The sequence below is a fragment of the Aplidium turbinatum genome, chromosome 15 (assembly GCF_918807975.1).
Source record: "Aplidium turbinatum chromosome 15, kaAplTurb1.1, whole genome shotgun sequence".
In the NCBI taxonomy this organism is placed as follows: Eukaryota; Metazoa; Chordata; class Ascidiacea; order Aplousobranchia; family Polyclinidae; genus Aplidium; species Aplidium turbinatum.
Genome location: NC_137486.1, coordinates 17643924 through 17668958, shown reverse-complemented (window position 1 = coordinate 17668958; position 25035 = coordinate 17643924). Strand labels below are relative to the sequence as shown.

At 38.9% G+C, this 25035-nt stretch overlaps 2 protein-coding genes across 2 annotated transcripts in view; one reads left to right on the top strand and one right to left on the bottom strand.

The window, feature by feature from the left end:
• The window catches only part of LOC145784487 (WD repeat-containing protein on Y chromosome-like), a 29057-nt gene extending 13834 nt beyond the window's left edge, over positions 1-15223 (top strand). Inside the window, exons 16-21 of the mRNA XM_082596314.1 lie at positions 2689-3110; positions 4034-4261; positions 5227-5490; positions 7463-7573; positions 8533-8648; positions 14839-15223. Of these exons, the coding sequence (XP_082452440.1) occupies positions 2689-3110; positions 4034-4261; positions 5227-5490; positions 7463-7573; positions 8533-8648; positions 14839-15055 (1358 nt within the window). The 3' untranslated portion in view covers positions 15056-15223. The remainder of the gene's footprint in view (positions 1-2688; positions 3111-4033; positions 4262-5226; positions 5491-7462; positions 7574-8532; positions 8649-14838) is intronic.
• A 2262-nt stretch (positions 15224-17485) lies between these two features.
• Positions 17486-19006, bottom strand: LOC145784019 (choline/ethanolamine transporter FLVCR2-like). The gene has a single exon (XM_082595775.1). It carries the CDS (start codon positions 19004-19006, stop codon positions 17486-17488), a length of 1521 nt encoding a protein of 506 aa, XP_082451901.1.
• Between the last annotated feature and the right edge of the window lie 6029 nt (positions 19007-25035).

Below are 25035 nucleotides of genomic sequence, written 5' to 3'. Positions count from 1 at the left end.
CCACCGAGCCGATGGTAAAGCCTTTAAACCAACAACTAGACAGGGAGTCGAACCAATACCTACCGGAAGTATTGACTAGAATACTAAACCACCGCCAATGAGTTGTTTGCATAAAATGTCACTTTAGTTTCCAGGCAGAAAAATCTGCCATTTTTACGTTAACTTAATGTCTGCAGACGTTGAATCAATGTAAAAATAAAGGACTTTGCTGTAACGGAACTTTGTAGTGCTACTCATAATTATTGTTCGTTTTTAAATCACTAGCTGCTTCATCCTCACGTCTGAATACGAATTTGTATTGTCGGTACAAACGTCGTTTTTTATGTATTTTATACACCCCATGTGAAGTCAAACCCTTCCTTTCATGAATCACTGTCGCAGTCGTAACTAATCTCTGAGCAAGGTATAATCTATATCAGGGGTGGGAAAACTTGTTCAATGAAAGAGTCACTTGCCAAAAACAACAAACACCCCGCAAAATGTGTAGCGTCAGTTAAATAAGAAAACAATGCAAGCTTTACATGAAATAACTTAATAGAAATAAAAAAACAAAAAAAAAAACACAATAAGGCACCTGCAGCTAATAAGGCCCGCTAATTTTCAAACCTCAATATTTTTCTAAATACTGCATAATTTTGAACGAAACTTGGAATGAGGATACTTTGGGTCTACCTAAACAACATATCTATGAAACAAGTTTCTAAGTAAAAGGGGTTGTAAAATATTAAAAAAATAAAAAAAATCTCAAGCGGGCCTTATTAGATGCACGTGTTGTGAATAAGGCCTGGTTTGAATTAGCACCAAAAGTGATGGAAAAGGTGTATTTTCACTATAACAACACCACAAAACTAATTCTAATCGACAACACAGGCACATAACTAATAATTAAATACACAGAGACAACTATTCCCTCCCCCGCCCCATGCTCCATTTTTTTAAAAAGCGACATGGTGTTTTTAGATATGTTAGGGATGATAAAATATTTTGATTCTGAAATTATGATATTTTCATTGCAATAACAAATTGGATTAATGGTGTTTGTTTGTTTGTTTTTCATATATTTACCCTGCATTGCGGGAAAGCGGACTTGAGCGCTATGCATCGGTGTAGGCCTACGCCTTCCGACGTACACCTGACCCACGCTGCAGCCGACGGCAATGTCTGTTTCCGGTTGTCTAGCCTACTCTACTTATGACTTAAATTTGGTACTATACCCATTACTCGAAATCGATCACTGGGTAGAGGCAATTATCGTAAAGTTTCTTGCCCAGAGAATTGTTTAGGTCACTCAAGTCTTTAACCCTCACTTTCTTAACCAGGGGTGCACAACGTTAGCCAAGGGGCCCATGGGCCTCATTACCAAAATTAGCCTAGTCTGATCATCATTATCAGTCTTGCTTTAATTAGAAAAAAAGTTCAAATTTATTGGTTTGACTGCATCAGCATGCACATATCTTTCACATAAACTGCAAAAAAACGGAAGTCAAAGCGGTTTGTTAACTGCAGAACAGTCTAAAATATGTGAAAATTAATAAAACCACTCAATTTCAGTCCCCCCAAACTTCAACTTTCCGTAACTCAAAAAGTTCTCAACTTTAGGCTGTGAAACTTTACCAGTTAGTCTCAATTTACCATAGCAGCAATCAGAGCTTCCGATTTTGTTTAAAAGATTTGTAACAACGGAGATCCAGTGGGTGGGCCTTATTACTGGCCGGGCCTTATTAGCTGCAGGTGCCTTAATAGATTTTTGTTTTATTTGCTAATCTCTGAAACTTTGGACGATGTGTTGTTAAAGCAGTACGTTAGCTCAGTGGTTAAGCGCCCAACTCAAGATCAAGCGGCTCTGGTTCGGCTCTCGGGGTGTGCGCTTGATCAACGCATTTCAGGTCAGGTCACTTTTCGCTCTCCATTCAGCAACAGCCAGTGGATGGAATAATTCCCCGGCAACAACTATTGAAAGCTTTGCTCTGTCAATATCGGTAATTGACCCTGCATCAGTGGTTCAAAGCCTCTTACAAGTATGCGAAACTGCTAAGAATAACCTATCAAAGGCTTTATCAGTCCGAGGAAAAAGATTCAAAAACCAAACCAATTAATTTTTCCAAGTATTCATTTGGTACGATTGCACGATGTTTTAATTTTACAAACTGCATTTCAGAAAATAAACATTCACAACCCGGAGTCCTTCTTGATACAGAAATGTCGTGCCTTTTTTTACAGTCATATCATCTTTTATTTCAATCAATTCTATTTCTACAGCAGACATGTTTGTAACAAACGGTTGGCGAACCATGTCACTGACCACATTAACATTGAAAACATGGTTTTAGCTCCTGCATATCTGAATGGGAAATCCTTCAACAGTGCTTGCAATTTATTTTTGTATTCTTTCAATTTGTGTTGTGGACTTGCCTCTTCAGGAAAGCATAATTTGTTCTCATTCTGACACCGGGAAAATCATGACAGAATGGTTTTTATATTATGTCTTCGAAAAACTTTGACTTTGTTTTGGACACTTAAAGCCGTTTGAGCTATGATTGATATGAACTTTTAAGTTAAGAGGTAACAACAGTTTCTTAATTTTAGATATCACTATTTAGTTAGAAGAGCCACAAAAATATGTTGCCACATGTGACCCGCTATAGGCGCAGTTTTCCCACCATTGATCCATAAAAATTTGTTATACAGATTTTTCTGAAACTCTGCTAGAAGAAAGTTCTGTGGATGGAAGTCAATCAAGCTCTACATCAACACAATCAGCAAAAAGCGAAGAAGGACCTTTTAGTAACATCGTTGACAGAGCGACATACAAAGTACTGTTTCTTCAGACAAGACACTGCGATCAAGGTGTTGGCAGTCTTATAGCTGCGGGGTTTCGGGGTTGGCTGACCACCTGGTCTGTAAGTCCAAATGGAGGAATGCTGGGATGTTTTAAAGCTTGCAGCGACAATGAGGACGCTTTTGTCACATCGATGGTGACTGACTGTGACAACAAAATATTAGTAACTGGTGATACCAAAGGATATATCCGAAAATGGGACATTTCGAGCTATTGCAATGGAAAGTCAGATCTGAAAAAAGCGTCAACAGAGACTGAAGAAAGCGTTTTGGTAAGATATGTAATATTTTTCAAATCCATCTGAAATACACAAAACCACGACACCACTAGTCACGACAGTGTAGTTGTTTAGTTTTTTGTATAGCTAATTGTCGGGTATCGCAGTAACTATATAATTTGCAGTCTTCCACATTGACAGAGTAATGTGGCGAACTGCAATCTACATCGGCGACCCCACTTAATGGGAATAAAGCCAGAAAAAGAAGAATTATCGCTTGATGGTCTTCAACGTTTCGTGGAATAACTCAACTTTTGCAGAAAACAAAAAATAATGCAGGCTATATGCAATGAAAGAATTTAATTCTTAAAAGCCAAGTAGACAAAGATTATATTTGGAATTCAGTAGCCCACCCATTTTGCATTTTAAGATTTTATAAAAACTAAGGAATCTTTTAATGCTTCACCGATCTTACTTGCACTAGATAACCTGCTCTACATGACTCGAAAACCTGTGCATTATATTACGCCGTTTGTTTTAACCTATTGCGGTCCAAGTAGATCCCTGGGATGCAAAATAAAATTATGTAACACGGTCCAACGTCACCCCTGGGATGATGTCTACATATTGCTGCTCAACAAGGTCCAAGCATCTCCGTGGGGTTCTTTTGAAAATTTTGAAAAAAAAAAATTGGACCTCAACTGACCAAAATCCAAAAAAAAAATTTGGACCTCAAAAAGTTAAACTTTTAAGCATGTGCATTACTACAGAATGTGAATTATCATAACCTACTTTGTATTTTTTGCTAGTTGGGTACTTTTTACAGATTTACCAATTGATTATAGGCCTATTAGTGCAAAGGTACAAAGAGTTTATTTAGTTGGAAAAAACAGCAGATGTTTACAAGATATTGCTAAATGCAAGGGACTCTTCAAGCACAGACGACTTTAACTTGAATCATATTCTTTCTTGTGTAGGGACAAAGATATTTAGATTCCCGTATTGTACCAAGAGAGACACCACCTAAGCTTTTAATATCAGTTCGAGCTCACGTACGGTCAATAACATCTCTCGCGTATGTTGACCAGTACGGATTAGTTGCTTCCGGAGGAACAGATGGAAGCGTACGGATGTGGACGGATAGCGGACGCTACATTGGAACATTTGGACAACAAGACAAGTGGGACGTTTCCTTGCCTCTGCAAGTAAGTGTTGTAATTTTAAAAGGCTGTTTTTGCTACATGATAAAGAAACTGAAAGCAAATGATATTTGTTTCTGCGTAGAATACGACCAGCGGCCTGTGCTGATGAAACTAGGTTTGTTGGGAGAAAGCTTTAAAATAATTTAGATTTTTTCAATGCAATGTAGCTTAATGCTTTTTAAAATAGTATTCAGCTTGCTTAAATATCGAATGAATCTAAACTTTTAAACTGCAACATTCGATATGAACCTATTTGATGTCAACAAATTTAGCAGTTGTATGCTACAGTAACGCTTTGGTAGAGAGTTTGCTTTTTTGAATCATAGACAAGCAAAACAAAGTAACCTTAGCGGGTTTAACAGTCATAATGTATTACACACAAAACAAAATATATAACAAAATAACTCAAACGTTTTTGACACGTACGTGTGTCCTCATCAGGAATTAAATCTGCAATATACATAAAATGAAAAGTTGTAAGATAAATTTGACTTTGCGCTATAACTATAACGACACTCTTGACTGAAAAGCACAAACTGAACAAATGATACAAGAATGATTTCGAGTAAATTATACGGTAGGAAACAGATCACATGAGGTGTAGACTACAGGCATTGGACAAAACAATTAGAACACACACAAAAGGAACTATGAGCCACATGCGAATAACTGCCGGTTGAGAGATGGATTGTTACGTTTGATTCTCAAGGCTTCCATGATCTTAGTCTGAAATTCAGATCTGCCTCGAGAGATGATTTTAAATTGGTCGATCGAGACATTGTCAGTGCACGTTTCACGAGAGGCGATGTGCTCTTTATATGCTACAGTGTTGCCCATTGTGAAATCATAGGTGAAACTTGTTAAACAAACAGAAAAAAGTTTTCCTTTAAACACAAAAATTAAAAGCCATACTGGATACATGTAGTTTAGAACACATAAAAAATTTAAGTTTATAATTTTTTTTTCAGGTGAAAAATATTCCATCTTCAGCTCCTTATGACGTGCGTAGAGTTGCCTCCGCAAATACACTTCACACGGCCAAAGGAACTGTGCGAAATCGTTGGGAAAAAGTCAAGATAATAAAAACAGCTTTGTCTGCTCTTGCAAAAGCGGAACGACAAAAAGCTAGCGAACAATTTTCCTCTCTCTCCTCGTCAATGACAAAATCAATTATGGTGCCGAGAACTTCAATCGAAGAGCAACTTTCTACTGTGGAAAAAAATCTAATCGAGGTAAATTTATTAAGTTAAATCGCTTTAAAAACTGCTAACACAAGTCGTCATTGACTTGTCTGAGTACAATCTTCAAAGCGCTATGCAGTATGCGCTCTTAGATTCAATGTGTTTCAATCAAACTTTCTCTGTCGCATTCACCATATTTTCCGGTTAAAAATATTATGAAATACCTAAGACATTTCATGGGCTTTAAAAGTCTTAAACGATCACAACAAGTAGCCTAGCACTGTTGGATGTTACAAAATTCAAAAACACTTGTTCCGGTCAGAAAATCAGACACTCGACACGTAACTAAAAATAGATAAAAAAAATTTGGATTTGCTTTCGGAGATTTAGTTGTTAGATTCATCTGCGATCATATAGTAAGCTAGTGAACAAGCTATTAACTGTTTTTGAAAAAGAGCATTTTTTCATTTTATTTTTCATGCAATCGTTTTATAACTACTGTATTAGATTGTGCAAACTAAAGAAATAAACGAAAAAATGCTCTTTTTCTAAAATGGCTAATAATAGTTTGTTCAGTACTGTGCCTAGGGCTGTTGAGAAAATAATTTGAGCCTGCTGCCAATAGGAAGCCCAGGCCCCCAAAACAAAACATTTTCAAAGAAAACAATAAAACTCCAAAAATATGTGGTATTTTTTGTTCTTGCCCCTCCTGGAAATTTCGGATCCCTAAACTTATCTCGGGTCTGGGTCTAAAAGTACTTTCTGGACTCCCCTGTCAACGCTACTGACTGTACCTGCCGTGATTAAATTTCAATGGGTTGTCCATGACCGACGAAAGTATTTTTGACTGGGCATTAGCCACCGGTTAGTTTTTGACAATTGCCCATGGTATTGCGGTTTGTAGCCTACTGCAAGAGATCTAAACTATTTATTTTTACAAAGTTGAGTTCAGTGTTTCCCTTTCAAGTTGATGAGTTTCACCTGCCCAGGTTTGAAATCAAATTTTCTCTTTTCGGTCTCCTTCTTCTTTTTCAACAGATTAATCATGTTTGATCAGCTGTGATCTCCTATATGAACTCCCTCCATTTTGTTCTGTGTTTTGTTTTTAGTAATACTTCCGGCATGCTTTTCATTTGCTTGATATGGGCAAAATATTTATTTTTTTTCGTCTTTTTATGCGCTTGCTTTGCACCATCGCAGTCAACACTAAATTTTCCAATGACTTGCTATGGGTCCGAAATATCTTAATTTTCTGAGGTTTATGTTGTTAATGTTAGGTAAGTTGTCGTTATTTGTTGGGTAACAAATTCATTTGTTTTTCTTCTCATCCAATTGATGCGCAATAGTGACACCAGAATCCTGTGACACCAATTTCAAAGCTTTTTTCAAATTTTTAAGTGACTAAAATTTCTGACAAACAACAAAAATTTTGCATTTTTTTATCTTTTTTGTCTAACTAAGGTCCAAAAAAATCTTCAAACTGCTAAGTGTCAGGCTTTCCACACATACGCTGTGACAGTCGTGTTTGTGTGTCATGGGAATAAAAATAAACTTCACTTTGCAAAAAAAAATCTCTGTAATTGAAAATTGCAGGAAAAATTTAAATACATACTTAGTAATTTTTTTTAGTTTTAGAAAGTTCAAGTCTTTGTCTTTCTAAAAACGTAAGATCCGTGCATTTGTCATACAAAGACGAACATTATGGTGATTGCAAACAGTAGCCTATGTATTTTTTAGGGTTTGAGGTCTTTGAAAAGCCCGTGGCAGTTAAGGGGCATTACAAAAAAGTGGTCAATGCCAAGCAAAAAAGCCAAGCCGAGCGAATTACTTTAAACACAGTCATCATTCACTAAAAACCTTAACAGGCTGTTTCACTTGTATTGAGATCATCAGAATTCAAATCAAATAAGAACCTTCTAATGATCCTAACTAATTGTATGTAATGTATTTCAATGTTTGATATATTTGCAGATAGCATGCTTCTGCGTTGCTCGTTGTAACGTAATTTTTGATAATATTTCAGGAAGCCTCTTTCTTATCAACCAGACAAGCAAGGTTTCGACGAAAAAGTGTGACAGTATGGTTACAAGATAAGCCTCACTCTATCATATCTTTGCCAATACCGATTTCTAACGTAAGTTTTCTTTGATTTTTGCTTCTAGGGCCGAGGCTCTCGGGTCTAACCTTTTACTACCCTAGGTTCAAGATGTTCTCGTACTTCACTGGAAAGCTGCTACAAGGCCAGTCTTTGATTTCATCATCCAAGACACACCGTTGGGTGGGATGAAGGTTGTACAATTGTTAATGATGTGGCGTGTAGTCTGTGGTTTTTCACATGAAGAGGAAGATAGCTGTTTCACATTGATGTGTTGAGCGGAAAAATCCGATGTCCGTACGATGGTTGAGGTGAATCCATGCCGACATCGGGAGTGTCAGGCCAATGGGACTGGTGTCGATGTGTCCGGGATGAACGAAAAGAGTTTGGTGGTAATTGGCTTCCATTCAAACTTCTATTTATGGTCCTCCCTATTAGCCGGTAGCCGCAGAGATTTTTTGTTTGTTAGCTCCGTTAAGCAAAAGTTGAGCGTCTGGTACGAATGGGTGTCTTGATTTCGATCGACAAGAATGCTGGTTTGAAGGAGCAGAGACCTTGGATTGAAGAAGATGGTTTGGCTCCAACGTTCGTTGACCAAAAGACAGGGTGGATTCATCACAACGAAGCACAGCAAGTTGGATACCAAAGAAAATAGAGAAATTGCCCAATGGTGTGGGACGCAGGCATCCAGCCACTGTGAGCAGGGCGCTGCTGATTGTAGCGTCGATGTGACTGTGAGCACTGCGGCACCAAACAGATGCATGGTACTTTGCTGAAGAGTAGACAAGGGCCAGGGCTGCTGTGCGCAAAGTATCAACTCTCAGCTGAAGCCTGTGTAAATATTGCATATATATTGTCAACTCTGATTAGTTAAAAAAGGTTTTAAAACAAAGATTTACGTTGATTAACCGAAAAGGATTTTTACATGACTTATTGCATATGTGCTTTGTAAGTGTAATTTAAGCCACCACCCTCTTCAAAATGTTATTGTCTAACAGGCGGAGAAAACGTTTAGAAGACTTCAAATGGATGGAATTAAAAGCAGAGTTTTGGGAAAAATGAATTATAAACCAAAGAAACGTCATCGAATAACTACACTGGACACCGAAATAAGGTACCGTAAAATAACAGACGCACTATGCAAGCGATAAATGTAGTTGTCTTAAAAGAGCCATTGTGGTTAAATTTTGAATCTTTATCCTCGGACTGAGAAAGCCTCCAATATGTTATTCCTGTCAGTTTCACATGCATGTAGAGGCTTTGAATCACAGACGCAGGCTCGATTATCAAGTTTGGCAGAGTGAAATTTTCGATTGTTTACGTGTTGTTGTCTGCTAATTGCTCCATTTACTGGGTGCCGCTGAATGGAGAGCAGTCCTAAAAATACGTTGCTCGAATGCGCTCCCTGAGAGTCGAACCAATTGCTCAATCTTGATGTTTCCTCGTGTATAGAGTTGAGCGCTTGACCTACTGATCTATCTGGGTGAACATTAACAGAAAAATACGACTTGTAAAGGCAAGGCCGTTAAGAGGATAATTTGAGCCGGAACTAATAAGATTTTGGGCCCCAAATCAAGATATTAAACCTAAGAAAAATGCACCATATCCAAATAACGCGCGGTGGTATCTTTAAGTTCTTGGGCCTTTTGAAAAGGGTACGGGCCCATCAAATTATTCTGGTACCAGGTTCAAAAGTCCCTCCTGGACCCCTGTCAACGCCATAGGCGTAGCCAGGGGGGGCGAAAGGGGCCATGCCCCCACCCCCAAATTTTCAAAGTTTAGATTCCAAAGTTGAGCCCTTTGTTGAAAATATAATAAAATTTGTAGAAACTTATAACGTTTTCCAAAACATCTGGCTATTAACACTCTCAAGGACTTGTTTTAGACACACAGAAAGACACCAATAAATTTTGAAAGTCGTAAATCACGCAAAATTTACGCGATTTACGTTTCTTTTAACTAATTTGTGGAAGCAGTTTCAGAATGGCTTACTCTGTTGGGTTTTTGTGTAGTTATTGAGTTTTTGTGTAGCTGAGTTTTTGGTGTTCTCTAATTTTAGCCGCAGTTTTTGCCTGTTCGTGTGTAAGAGCTAACTTTAATAAGTTAATAGCTGTTTATCTGCTAATAAATCTCATACAAATATTACCTTATAAGTGTTTGCAGAAAGCGCTATAATCCATTATTTGAGTGTAATTTTGCAAAAATTTTCCTGGGGAGCATGCCCCCGGACCCCCCTAGAATACGCGTGCCTTCGGCACGCTCTAACTCCCCACCACCTTTATTGCTTGCTCAACTGCTCAACCCACCAGGACACGCCACTGCACATCAGGTGACGACGGCTCAAATCAATCACTTTGTCGTTCTCTTCAATTCATCAAATATTTGGCTCCCCCCCCCCCAATTTTTTTTCCTGGCTACGCCACTGGTCAACGCTACTGTGTAAAAGAACTGGTCATTTTAATATACCGTAGTACATTATATTGTTGACTTTTAGTTCATTTTATTAAGAGAGATTTGCAAAATCTTAATCATGTATTAGAATAGTGTATTCTTCGTACTTATCTTTTATTGAAGGCTACATGAAAGCAGAACACTAATGCATATTCCAAGTTTTTGTAGTTAGCCACATGTGGAGAGTCACAATTCTTTCTAGTTCTTACACGTAAAGAGACTTTGGAAAGATTGATGACGTAGTTTATTGGGAAATCAAACGTTAAACAGTCAAAAAAATCTTCGAATAGTTCTACTTGTGAGATAATAGATGAAATTGAACTGACGAATGGTTCACCACACCCAACGCGTAAAGAAATCAATTTCTTAAACAGCAAACGTCTTCGTCAGTTTCAAAATACATATACACTACTACTTGCAACAGCTATTTTACAATTGGCAATAACTTCCTCTTACAAACTATTCAATATCGGCTAGAACTCTACAATCGTCTTCAATATACTTTTCATTACAACTTCTAATCGCCATAATGCACAACTCTCAACACAACCCTTATCGCCGTCGTATGTCTAAATTCTATGAAATCTGAGACAAGACTTCTAACACCACACCCGCTTTTAATTCCATTCTATACACAACATGAATTGCTGTATATCTAGATTTCGAGTATTAAACTTTCTTCAGTACAGCTTGAATAGCGAATGAATAAACACTACAATAGTACAATGAACCAGTATATATAATGCGAAAACAACACGTAGGCAATAGGGTGTACCATTTTTCAAAAAGTTTTTAGAAATAATTGCGGCTATGTATTACGGGTTTTCACTTTTGTTAAAAAGTATTTTGTTAGAGTTTCAGAATTTTCCCGCCAAAACTGTGGTTCTGCCGCCATTTTGAAAAAATGGCGTCCAGATAAGATATTATGAAAATCTGCAGCCTTAAACTGGCGTAATGTGATCATATAATATGTCGATTACGGGGTTTTTGGGGTCGCAGAACACGAATCTGAAGTCAAAAACACTCTACGACAACAATTTTGCAAAGTAAAATTTTACCACTTGAAATTTATGGTGAAATTTTGCAGACATGGACGCAACCTGACCAAGAATACTTCACCCCAGAATGAGCATTTCTGAAATATTGTCAAACTGTTGAAATAACAACACGATTCATTTACAAACAAATTGAGTTAATCACTCTCAAACACGTTCCATCCCTGTTTCTTCTGCATGCTATTCCTTATGCTTCAGTCCTGATTGATTTCAATTCCCAGTATTTCATCAACACAATAGCCTGTCAGAGTTATGCAAACATTCAATTCACTGAATTTTTGACGAATTTCTTCAACAATTGAGTTTGCCTAAGGTAGCTTTTTTTGTAATTTGAGAACTGTTCTCTGTGCCTTTGCACGACAAGCAAGAGAGCTTTCCGGTGGCTTTCGTCAGAACACCTGTTAATAAAATCAGTGATTAGCTTAATCCCGCATTCCGCAATATCGTTGACCATCCTTAAGTTCAAAACGAATTTGCTTAGTTTCTTATAATCACTGAAATTTTTCCATTTTGATACTGGTATTTGTTGCCACTCTTGATCAGTAAGTTCCAAATTGCTTTCCCAATTGTTGCCTCCAGCAATGATACCCTACAAGTACCTTGCCACTTCCCTGAATTGACGGCAGTCGTATTAAATACCTACCATCAATGACACCTTTCTCTCTCCAGTCTTCCACCAATTTTATAACGGCCTGTTCCTGAGATGATCTGGTGCCGTCTGGTATCTCATGCACCCCCAGAAGCTTTCATTTCTGCATTAGCTTCATCATCAAAACTAACGCCAGATACATATACACAGCACTGTTCTGATGAAACATTTCCTCTCATTTTCAGAATCTTACCGGCCCAGTGAATTATTGCCAAATCAGGGGCCTGGAACTCATCTCTGATAATTAATTTGGGAGTGAGAGGACCTATAGTCTTATTAGCCAGTCTATGAGCTGTTGTGACCTATATTAATATCTTCGACTTGTATGCCGGACGCTTGAGCCACATAGCGAACATTGTTCTTTGCCGATAGCTCATCCAAGTCGATCAGATGTTAAAGGTATAGGCTAGGCGACATAATACCCATTTTCTTTTCCATTCAGGAGTTTTCCAGTTGTCACTGTCACTTTCTGTTTCTTCATCTGTACTTAAGTCCAACTTCACGGTTTTCAGATTGTCAGCAACATCCTCTTTCTGTTTCCTTTCACCAGCTGCACTTTGTCGTTTTTCTCTAGCTCAGTCCCGTCTCTTCTACAGAGCATCTCTGCCCAATGCGCAACCTACTTGATCTCTCTGGAGCTGATTTTTCAGATGTTGCAAATCTGTACTCCAGTCAATAATACCAGAATGCATGAGAATTGATCGCGAAGTAGTCTTACATATATTCAGAGAATCCTTGAGCTTTTCTTCCATATCATGCAAACGTTTTTTAAATGAATCACTATTATTCCTCTCACGCCTGGAATCAAGTTCTAGTTGATACCAAGTTTCATACAAATTCTTCAGATGCCGGTCTATATCAGCATTTTTAACAATATTAACCTTTCACGATTACTTCTCTGTTCCAGATTGTTTCTCGTTTTTCTTACCAAATACCAAACCCACGCCAAAATGATGTTTCCATACCTGGCGAATTTCTTCCCTTGCTGTCACGATGGATTGGTTGATCGTTCTGTGACTTTCGTCTCTGAGGAACAACAGCCTAGCAAGAACGTCAGAGCTTTTAGGAAGCTTTGGAACACCTAGTCTTTCGCTAGTGTTCCCAATGAGGAAGAACTTTCTTTTTGGTTTTTGTGCCAGTGAGCGGTGTGCTTCACCGGCCGTCTCATTCAGTGCCATTACTGATCGGAATCTTGTAACTTGCGTACGATCACTAGCTACTCTTCGAGTCACTGAGCTAATGATGATCTTCGTAGTGTAAAAGTAAAGCATTTACCCAGTTGGGAGAGTTCACTTCGGCTTTTCGAACTTTTTGGTCTGCCATGGGGTACTCTGTTGCCGTCCATTAGTTAATAAGCAGGTAGGTTAGTAACTATAAGTACAGGCTATTTGTATAAGTATAAGTATAGGCTATACTGTGGACTAATTAGTAAATTAGTAGATTTTCATCGGATGTGAAAGTACACGAGAAAGTACATGTTAGTTTTTCCCTCATACTGATTGATATAATCACACCGACTAGAAAAGTTTATGCATAGCCTTCATGCATTTCAAGATTAAAATGACAATAAGATGCTCTTTTTATGTAAATCTGTAGTCCAAAACAGTGTGGTCACATCTATATGTCAAAATTCACTTTGCAAAATTGTTGCCGTAGAGTGTTTTTAACTCCAAATTCGAGTTCTGCGACCCCAAAAACCCCGTAATCGACGTATTATATGATCACATTACGCCAGTTTAAGGCTGTAGACTTTCATAATATCTTATCTGGACGCCATTTTTTCAAAATGGCGGCAGAACCACAGTTTTGGCGGGAAAATTCTGAAACTCTACCAAAATACTTTTTAACAAAAGTGGAAACTCGTAATACATAGCCGCAATTATTTCTAAAAACTTTTTGAAAAATGGTACACCCTAGTAGGCAACAATGACGAAACAAAATAATGCTTCATCATCATTGTCTACCTGGCAGGAGATTTGACAGTATAGCGAAACGGTTTAAGCGAACAACAGATAAAGGCCAACGGATAAAGCTACACGTTGAGAAAACTGAGTAAACAATAATATCAAAGTGGAACAGTATCACACTAGTTTAACGTCTTTTCGGACGAGCGGTTAAGCTCGACTGGGTCTCGGCCCAACTAAGTCGTCAGGGACTAGGAAGCGTATCTGTCGAAAGCGAAACCTTGAAACAACCAAATTTGAGGAAAAACAATATGAGTTACTACCGTTGACCCCTAAGAGAACAGGTGATAGTGACGAACGCCAACACCTTAAGCGTGGTCTATGTCCATCGTACTTTCAATGCCACCGTCAGGATCAGGACAAAACGCAAAACCAACGGAAGGAGGGCAAGTCCCACCAACAATAGGAACGAGATGCCGGAGCCTAATAGTAGCAGAGTTCACCCGAATCTGATCATACACTCCTAGCAAGGCTACAAATTGCGCGAAGTCTCCAAAGGAGAGACCAAGAAAACCTCCGGATGGTGCCGAGGCCACATAGCCATCACTCAAGGTCGTGAAACTTGAGGAGGCGAATGTCCTCGGCGTGGAGAATCTCCAAGTCTGCGTGTTCAAGGTCGACGAAGATTGTTTTGCCTTCTTATTCTTCTTGCTCTTCTTAGCCATTTAGTAAAAGCGGTTTGAGGTGTCTTGTCAGTACCTCTTCAGACAGGGAATCCAGACAGTACCTCTTCAGACAACCCTTATAAGAACGATTATCAAATCACGCGCTTATTTATAACAGGTTTGCTTGGACCAGAAGCTTCCAGAGACTAGGATAATATTACATCACAAGTACTCATTCTTCTGGTCAACAAGTCAAAGAAGTTTCCAAAAAATTTTCTAGAAACAGATTTTACAATAAAAGATTGCGTAACCAAAGGTTACTATCGGTCAGTCAACGTCTAAACACCACAACAGAATTACACAATATAATAATTTACCTAGTTAAGAACAATTAAGCAGTCTGCCGGGAGGCTACGCATATTGATTGTGAGTTGTGACATGCAAGCTAATTGTGTCAGGATAGTCTAACAAACTACTGATATCAGCTACTTTTAGCTGCAAACTTTCCTCTCTAGCAATATAGCATCCCAAATGTTACCTAAGTGTAGTTTTTTTATTGTCGTTTTATCAACATCTACAGATGGCGTAACAAAAGAGCAGTTGTGTTCTGTGCACTCCCGTATGTGGAAATCTATGCACCAGTCATTCCCAACCCTCCCCAAGCCATTGTGGTGAGCTCAGCAGAAAAGTTTGGCTCATATCATGCGTACAAGAAGGTGACATTGATGCCATTTTCAAGGAAATTTTCCAGAAGATATTCTGTAGCACCCAGACAGAAAGTGATCACTCACGCGTAATTCAGTAAAGACAGTGTTAGCATAAAAACTTACACTCGACGTTCAAGACGCTTCCAGTTGACAGACAGCTGCGTAGAAGGTTGCTTTTATTGCTGAAGTTTTGCACTTTTTGTTATAAGAATTCCTTATTTATTTGTTTATGGTCAGCCATATTTAACTTCGATATTTATACGTAATAATTGTTTAATAATTTATTCATGTATTTATTAATAAATTACTTTGCGACTTCAGACTATGATCAGACCCACCGGTCCTGAAATCTGAACAATTCTGTCTCTCACAAAAGAAGAAGACTATGATAAGTTATAAAAATATATATTATTATTGTAACTGTCTCCGCCGCCAGTGTAGCCAAATCGTTTGACAGCCGCTGGCTTCGATCAGTCTTTCAACAAGGTTGATAGGATCTCCATTCTGTTTTGTCCTTTGCGATGTTTTGCAATCGACGGAGATGTGATTTGCTGAGCAGGGATCCCAGGCCAGCTGTTCTGATGTCAGATCTCAGCAGTTGTAATAAGTTGGTACGATGACGTCCAGTTCGGCCTTGGTACTTTTTGCTGCCAATTATTGCAAATTCAAGGGCTTTCTGGGGAGGTGAGTCCTGGTGAAGTCTCAAAAATATATATGCCTAGCTTTAGGCTCAAAATATGCCGACCTATGTACACAGGCCATGCCAAGCTTCAAGTTTAACCGAAGGCCAGTCTGGCTACACCTGACAGCACGAGTCATGCCTTCGGACTCTTTTAATGCTTCAGTAATTTAATAAAGTAGATTACGGTATTTAATATGTTTTGGAAAGTACAGTCAAAGCAATTAACAATTTTGCTACAGACTAAGCAGTAAACAAATACTAAATCCAGTCCCCAATCTATCTAACCCAGTGGTTCTTAACATTTTTTCTTTTGTGGCCCCATTTTTTGTTGCACAAAAATTCTATGTCCCATGCAAAAACAAAAAACAAAAACGACAAAATAAGTTCAAAAATAGCAGAACATATTTCAAAACAAATTATTTATTCAACCAAGCATTAGTGAGATGCTTGCTCGGTTGCTCCTAAACATTATAGACCAAGAATTGATTTGGAGGGGTAGAAGAGGGCGCACAACCCATACCGTCTTTCACATTAAGTCGGTTTCGAGCCTTTGTTTTCATCTGCACCAAAGTGGAAAACTCTGCTTCACATAAATACGTGGACTAATGCTGAAAGGCAGCAACAGTTTGATGCATTCTTTACCGATACGCTTTAGTCAATAAAGTCTCAAACATGTCTTCACAAGTAAAGTAAATCTAAATTTTTCAATAAATCTAGCAATGTTTAAATAAGTCTGTAGCACCACCACAAAATATTTCCATGGCCGTTGGTTGAGAACCGTTGATCTAACCCACCTCAGGTACGCCAATATAATGATTTATAAGCCTATTTAAAAAAAATAGATGAATTAGCATCAGCCTTTTCTTGATCAAAAAATGTCAAATTAGCCAGTATTGAATGTCCCCTTCCTCCCACAACAAAATCCTGCCTACGCCACTGAACGTTTCCTCAATACACGTAATTTATTGTGTTAAGTAAGCCGACTACAGCATCTACGTACAACAATATATGAGACGTCAAGTGGGTTGGTTGGTTTTGAATCTTTATCCTTGGTTAAGAAAGCCTTGATTGGTTATTCCTGGTAGTTTCGCATACTTGTAGAGGCTTTTGACTCAGTGCAGGTTTCCGAGATTGACAGAGTGAAGTTCCGATTGTTGAATTCTTGTTGCCGGGGAATTATTCCATCCATTAGGTGCCGCTGAATGGAGAGCAATCCTTAACGTGAGTTGCTCAAGCGCACACCCTGATAGTCGAACCAGCGCCGCTTGATCTTGAAGTTTCTTCGTTCACGAAGTCACGCGCTAACCAACTGAGCGATTGGAGCGGACAGAGTTACATCACAGTGTTTGTTTTCAACGCGAAATCTCAATAAGCGACTTAGCTTCTGCAAACTTAAACAAAATTATTTTCTTTCGATTCGGAAAGCTTTTCGAATGCCTTTGAGAAAATCTTGCGTATTACGGTAGCCCACTACTTTCCCAGAGCAGTCCTTATAGGTTGTTCAAGCGCACACTCTGAAAGCTGAACCAGCGCTGCTTTGTGTTGCGGTTTTGTTGTGCAAAGTTTGACTATATTTTATATTGTAAACAAAATATGTTTTGTTAGTTTGTACTTGTTGGCTTATCGCCGCTAACAAAAGTTATTTGTAAAAAATTAAATTACTGAATTAATACCATAAACTCGTCCTTTAAATTTCTTGGTCTTAGTTAAACTTATACAACAAACAATAAACAATATATTCAGAGAAAAATGGTGGAACACTTCTGTTAAAATAGACAAACAATGTCTTCCTCTTTCAGGAAATCTTTCTAGTGCTTGTCTGCTTGTATGGCGTCCACTCACTTTTGAATCAGTTGAGTGAATTCGGTTTTCTCTTCTGCTTCAACATTTGATTTTTCTGCATCCAAACGAAGTAGCTTTGGCTTTGCAATGATTGAAAAAATAATTGAAATAATAATCAAAACACCGTGGAACAACAGAACACCTTGCGATCCAGTTGCCATAAGCAGTAGACGCCCAACTTCAACTGTAATGATCGTATAAAGTTCTGAGAACAAAATAATCCAAGATGTCACGAACAAGGGGTCACGCGGATAGGTATGCTGCATTAATGCATCAAACAACGATACCATACCTAATCTTGATGAAAACCCATAAAGAGCCATGCACAGTTTGATGATGATCAACAACGTATAGTGCCAGGAGAGCAATATTCCTATTATAGAAATAAATGCCAAAACAGAACCGGCAATTGACTGAGATCGATACTTTTTAAAAACATCTAAACATTTTCCTGCAAAAATAGCTCCAAAAAATCCACCAATAGGGCTGAAAGGCATGATACTACTTGCTATTAGATCAGCGTGTTCAAATTTGTGCTTGGGCAATAGCATTGATTGTATCATTTGTTCGAACAACGTTTCTTCTATCACAATAGATCCAAACAAGGAGACATAAGCAGTTGATAAAATAATATATTGTTTATCTGAAACTAGAAGTGCTGTTTCAGAAAGAAATGATCTGAAAGTAATTTCATGTGACGGTGCAAATGTAGCAGCTTTGCGCTTTAAAGCTTCTGCAGCTGATGGTGGATGGTTAGGTTGGGTAGGCATTAGAATACAAAGCACTATAGCAACCAAAACTACGATACAGAATAAGCTAGCAAATAGAACAACCAGCACTTTTCTATCTTTCACGAACCATTCAGAGTTGGCAAGATTGTTGTTATCAGTATATGTTTCAAAAACAGTTGTTGAGTTTGTATTATTTAAAAAGTCATTCAACAAACTCTCGTTCATGTATTGGTCGTTTTGTGGATTTTCTAGTATATTGGCGGGGACCGTCAAACCAAAAGTTGTACCGATTGATATTGCAGTTAGCATAACTGAAGTTGCTATGCCAATCTGGGACTCTGGGAACCAGAGTGCAGCTAACTTTGCAGGGAAAGTAAACCCCATCGTTAGTGAAACTCCTCCAAGTATTCCTCCAAGTATTGAAAGCGGATAAAACAAAATTGCGCAACTGAGAGCTTGTAAACTGTAGTTGAGGAGTGAAAAGCTGATGCTGCAAAATACCAATTGGCGAAAATTTACTGCTTGTCGATATATCAACCATGCAAAAATTGGAACGAAAATTATGCTTCCAATGGAATACGCCAAGATCAGCCAGTCAGCCTGGACATGAGAGACATCAAAGTAGACCACAACAATGTTGTTTATCAAACCAAAAATTACTCTTGTTGAGCATTGTGACGTCACAAACAGCGCAAGAGCTCCAAGGAACAACCACCTCATCTTGTACTTCTTGATTTCTGTGGTTCCTTCTTCACCACTTGTTCCTGAAAGCCTCCTATCAGACATCTTCCAACTATCGTAATATATTCTTCAGATTTGCAACAACAATCCAAGCCCAATAAATCTATGAATTAAGCTAAACAATCCATCTTCAATCAAAACTGAAAAAGAAAAACGTTTGTCGATATATCTGCTTCCTCCAGACCTTTATTATCATTGCATGCTATGCTACATGTAATTCAATGAAATGGGTGAACATTACGCGTGAGAAATGAAGAAAGATCACTTTATACCAAAAGCTTGCAAAAAACTAAACCAACTATTGCTGCTGGTTTGTGACATCTGTTGTCGGCTGGCGTGGGCAAGTGGTAAGAACTTTTACCCGACGCTCAAATGGACGTCGGTTCGATACCTCATCAGAACACCCGATTACATCTCTGCAAAACGCACAAGATTGGATGCACCAACAGCAGATCTTTTAAATATCGATCTTCTACATGTGTGTTTTTATCTTCGTTCTTTTCAAATAACAAAAATCATTAAACAGACTAAACTGAATAGCCGAGTGGTGAGAGCCCTGGAACGGCAATCGAAAGGGCGCCGGTTCGACACCGCTCAAGAGCATGCGGCTGTGTCTTTGGCAGGACATTTAAAGGCATGCCTGAAGGTGGACATGAAGATTGGCTTCCTTGCCTTCCCGTCCACTTAATCCAAATCTACAACCACCAGGTGTTAGCCTGGATACGACAAACAAACTGAATGAGTCCTAAACTCCTAATCGATGTTCGTCTCCACCCTGACCGGGAAGTAGGTTATAGGGGGGGAGGGGGGTTAACTCGGCCCTGGTGCTCTTCAAACAAAAAAAAGTGGGCTGCAACGAGTTTTGCTTTTTCAAAATCATTTAAATTAACAATTAAAAGCTACTGCAAAAAAAATGACAGAGAATGAAGTTGAGGCTACCTCGTTTAAACACTAATCTAAAATAATGCAGCACAATCTGCTTCATCTGTAGGCCTAAGTTACTTGTAAAACAGAGAATGTTTTCGATTTGTTTGTTATCGATATCGATATTGCATAAACAAACACCAACAAAGGTGAATTTGTAAGCAGAATACAAACAAACTGTTAGATCCGGTTTGTTTTCAGCCAGATCAGATAGATTTCCAGGAAAACTATGGAAAGTGCCAGGTGGAAAGTGCGTTGGTTTCAGTTGCAATCTTACAACTGTAACAGATAGCCTATATGGGAATAGACGTAGTTGAGGACTGAGGTGATTTCCAATAACCTGCAGCTGCAACACGGGCAGCGATATAGGAAGTTCGTGGTTCAATATTCTGCTGACTAACTAAATTGCGTCAACACGTGTTGAAGCGCAATGGAGATTCCTAACTGACTGACCATTGTGGAATGCAAGTGGCCTTTCTCAGTGGCGGCTGGGGAGTTCTAGAAATGGGGGTGGCAATTAGCCTTCCGGTATCCTTGAAGACAGTTGCGACTTTAAGGTGAGACAAGTGCTGAAATTGTCGCGTCGGGCCACCTTTACAAGCCAGTCGGCCTGAACATGCTTTTAGGCCACCCACGACATTTCACCATGTGCCAAATAGTTAACATTGCACTGTGACAACAGAATTTCGCTTTGTGGCATTTGCATTTAAATAGAATACATGTTACTTTCAATACAAAACCATTGCTATTATGCCATATAGGCTACTGCTGTAGTTTTAAAACTAAACATTTAAATTTTTTAAACGGATTTTTTAAACGCTATGTATCAAATTGCTAAATATTCTATAAATTCAGGAAACTTCACTCTTGTGAAAATTTAAATGCATGTTGCTTCCACTATTAAACTATCATTAGGCTACATGTAATTTAAAAAAATCTAATATATTGAGGGGCACAGCTTTTTTCAAAACACCGTGTACCAAATGTTTAACTTTGCTCAATGACAACCGAAACCAAAATTTTCAATCTTGTGGCAACTGCTGTATATAGATACATGTTGTGATGTTACTTCCAGTAGGCTACTAAAATGTCATTGTTATTTTATAGCTTAATTCAAATATCTCAGCCAGGAATTAGTAACAAGAAAACACAGAGACTTTAGCTTTATTTTCGAAAAATGCCAAAGAAAACATGATCTTATCCTTTTGCTATGTTACCGGACAGCACCATTTTACAGGAATGTTCATACCCGAATTTTTGTTGAGCATGCTCTCAGAATGCACCAAATTCAAAGTAATTTTTCAAAATTTTCTAGGGGATACCCCCAGTCTCTCCGCCGCTGGGTGTCGCCTTCGGCGAACACGAGAAAGGTGAGCAGTAGCCCACCACACCCCGTAATATTTTGATTTAAAATTTCACAGTCTGTTACAGCATCATTTGACAAAGTTTAGGCTGAAAATACTTTTAGAATGCTCAATTTTATGGGTTTTTTTTCAAATTTTTCTAGGAGAGGATTTGAAACCTGTGAGTGCTACACTTGATTGATTGATTGATTGAATCTTTATCCTCGGACTGGGAAAGCTTCTTGCAGAGCTTAATCCTAGCAGTTTCGCATACTTGTAGAGGCTTTGAATCACTGACGCAGGCCCGGTCACCGAGATTGACAGAGTGAAGTTTCCGATTGTTGAAGCTTGAAGTCTTGTTGCCGGGGAATTATTCCATCCATTAGATGCCGCTGAATGGAGAGCAGTCCTTGACGTGCGTTGCTTAAGCGCACACCCCGAGAGTCGAACCAGCGCCGCTTGATCTTAAAGCTTCTTCGTTCCAGAAGTGACGCGCTAGCCAATTGAGCTATCGGAGCGGACACGGGCGGACACTTTCAGTGACTGGTTGTTGGACTTACTCACATGTGCAAAAACACTCATTTCTCCCCCTCTGAAGGTAATTGCTACGCCCCCTGAATTTAGAACATCAATTTTTAAATTGGCAAATATTATAGGAGAAAAACATTTTGCACAAGGTGGACCCCTGGAGTCCTCATCACAACTACCATAAAAAGGCAAATAACATTTATCGGGCATGTCTACCGCAAACGAGGAATTGAACACTCGGCAATGATGGGGCGACTTCCTGGTCAGAGGCACTGGGGACGTCCACGTTTGGAAATCTTCAAAAATCTTTCAACATGGAAAACCAAGATTTTGTAAACTTAATAAAAACTTTGTTTGTTTGTTTGTTTATCTTTATCCTGCATTGCGGGAAAGCGGACTTGAGCGCTGTGCATCGGTGTACGCCTTCCGACATACACCTGACCCACGCTGCAGCCGACTGCAATGTCTGTTTCCGGTTGTCTACTCTACTTATGACGTGAATTTGGTACTACCCATTACTCGAAATCGATCACTAGGTAGAGGCAATTATCGTAAAGTTTCTTGCCCAGAGAAACAACAGCAAGTGCGGGTGGCTGGAGTCGAACATGCAGGCTCTCGACTGCGAGCCCAACGCGCTAACCACTCGGCCACGGCTGCCGACTATGGACAATCAATCGTTGTGGAGACTCACGGTAGGCGACGCTTTATTCAGGCATGGCTGATGATAATGATGAATAACAAAGTAAGACAATTAGTTTAAAATATGGTATTTTTTAATAGCTTACTAATCATAGTGCTAAAGTATGCTTAGGGACATGTAGTGATTTAGCTTTTTTGGCTTGGCAACGCTGATAGCATTGAAGTCAAGTGACAAACAAGTTTCTTACCAGGTCCAGGGCTGTGTTGCCAGATTGGGCTACTTATCGCAAATTGGGCTACTTTCCATATGTGATTTGCGACAAAAAATTGAGCTTGGCGACTTGCGACTTTTTGGGCTACTTTTAAATTTAGATTGGCGACAATATAACGAGATTGCGACTTTTTTACATCGGAAATTTCTTACTAAAGTAAGTTTCGCTTGCAGTCTACTGGCAATTTATTTGTGGTTTACAAATTTTACAGCGCATTCTCATGTTTCCAAGACGTAGCAAGGGACATGGTTGAGTGAGTTTCTAGTCATTCTAGCGTTACGTTATCTCCGTTCTATGTCTTTACAGTTTACTCTTACTGTAGAAGTCAGAACGCAGAAGTGCTTGAAAAGTAGTGTGCTGAAAAAGTGGTGAGAATCTAATCTGTACCCGATATAGCCTGATGTGAACGTGCCTTACTGTACCGGTAACTCTGTTGCTATTTAGCAGAGTAATTTGTGCAATTTCACTGGGTTTGTTAAGCTGATTTTTCATATGTGTGTTTTTTAGCTGTACATTCAAGAGCATTTGATGGCTTGTATGTTATTAATTAACATTTTTTTCAGGTTCTTCCACTGACTGGCATGCAGTTTTTACATAGTTTACTAATCAATGTAGTAATAATTGGAATAAGAATGAATGGCTTGATGAAAATGTATGTTTGTTGAATTTGTGTAATGATGATTGTACACCTTGTCCTTCAGTGAAAAAAACCCAACACATGACAAAACTGAGGCTAAGCAGTTCTGCTATGAAGTATGCCTAACAGAGACATCCAAAAGTGTGACAGTGTTAGAACGCCTCACGGGGGTCTGGGGGGCGAAGCCCCCCAGAAGTTGGAAAACATAGTTCCCGCGCCCCCTGCTATAAATTGGGCTACTTTGGGAGCAAATTTGCTACTTTTTTGGCTACTTTTTTTTTCAAAATCTGGCAACTCTGGTCCAGGGTCCAGGCTGCGAGTGTGGGTAGACACTTTAACGTAGGACAGTTTTCCTCACGAATCAGCTGATTCACAAATCGTGTTGCCAACATTTTTTCTGCAATTAAAGTTAATACAAAAAAGGGACATAAAAAAAGTAGGTATCCAGCGGCAAAAAAAAGAAAGAAATGTCTTCTGAGTATTAACATGTATCAAATGGCTGACATTTTAACCGATGAAAAATTTCCTTGTGGACCAGGTGAACGCAGTCATTGTGACTCATGCACATTATGATTGTAGGTGCTAAAATGCGTAACAATCGAAAGCAAATTTTGAAGTGTAAACCATCAGGCTGAGCTTTTACGGCATTATTGCACAGTTAAAACAACGAGATATAACACATATGTGTTATATCTCGTTGGTTAAAATAACAAGGTGATAAACTGTTTTATTTTGATCAACAACGCACGAGTACAAAATAATTGACACAGCGAAAAGAACACAATAAACATAGCCAGGTCAGAGGCTTTAAAGAATTGGCCTGCCACGCCCCGCGAAAATCCTCGGAATTTACTAAATCTTCAAAAAAACAAAGTTGCAGCATTTGGTTGTGTGCAGGGTCGCAGCCAGCACAAAATTTTGGGAAAGGGGAAAATGAGTATTAGCTATTGCACCTGTAAGTGAACCGACGGCGTAGCCTATCGCCGAAGGTGACACCCTTTTAGTTTGTGGAGGGCTCTTCCACAAAGTTTTGAAAAAATATCCCAGAATTGGGCATTCTGAGAGTACTTTCGGTCGAAATCAATGGCAAAACTCTGTCAAGTGATGCTGCAACAGAGGGTAAAACGTTTATTTAAATTACATAAAACACATTTGTAAGAGTAAATATAGGCTAGTGGTTGGTGCAATGGTAGACTTCAGTTTGTGAATGAATACCTTTCGCACAAAATACAGCACAGTAGCCTACGTACGCTATTTAATGTTCACATTAGGTCTGAGGTGTAGGCTTCGGGTTCTCTTGGGACTGCTGTTATGTTTATTTGCATCATCACGAGACCTGACAGTCTATCAATATCTATAGGCCAATAGCTTAAAAGTCGGTTGGTCAGTCGTATGTATAAAAATATTTCGGGGGAGCAATTGCCCCTGCTGACTACGCCCTTGGTTGTGTAGCCTATCTGAAATTTCACTGGATCTAACTCTCTCAGTGCTTAAAAGTAATGTGAGCATACAAGCTAGGTGATTCCCTGATTTAATCAATCTTGAATAGCTCAGTCTAACCTTAAAAAGCAGAAGACTGGTGGTTGTCTACACTCCACAACGTGCAAACCCTAGATTGGGCAAACACATCAAAGCTATGAAAAACTACTGTTTGTTTTGCGAGTCTGAGCATATTTTCACAATCAGTAGATCTTGTCTTTCTTTATTGTGCTTAGCTGCTTACGAGGGACA

Excerpts from the sequence above, each read along its gene's own strand:
- LOC145784019 (XM_082595775.1), bottom strand. The coding sequence starts at position 19,006 with ATGTCTGATAGGAGGCTTTCAGGAACAAGTGGTGAAGAAGGAACCACA.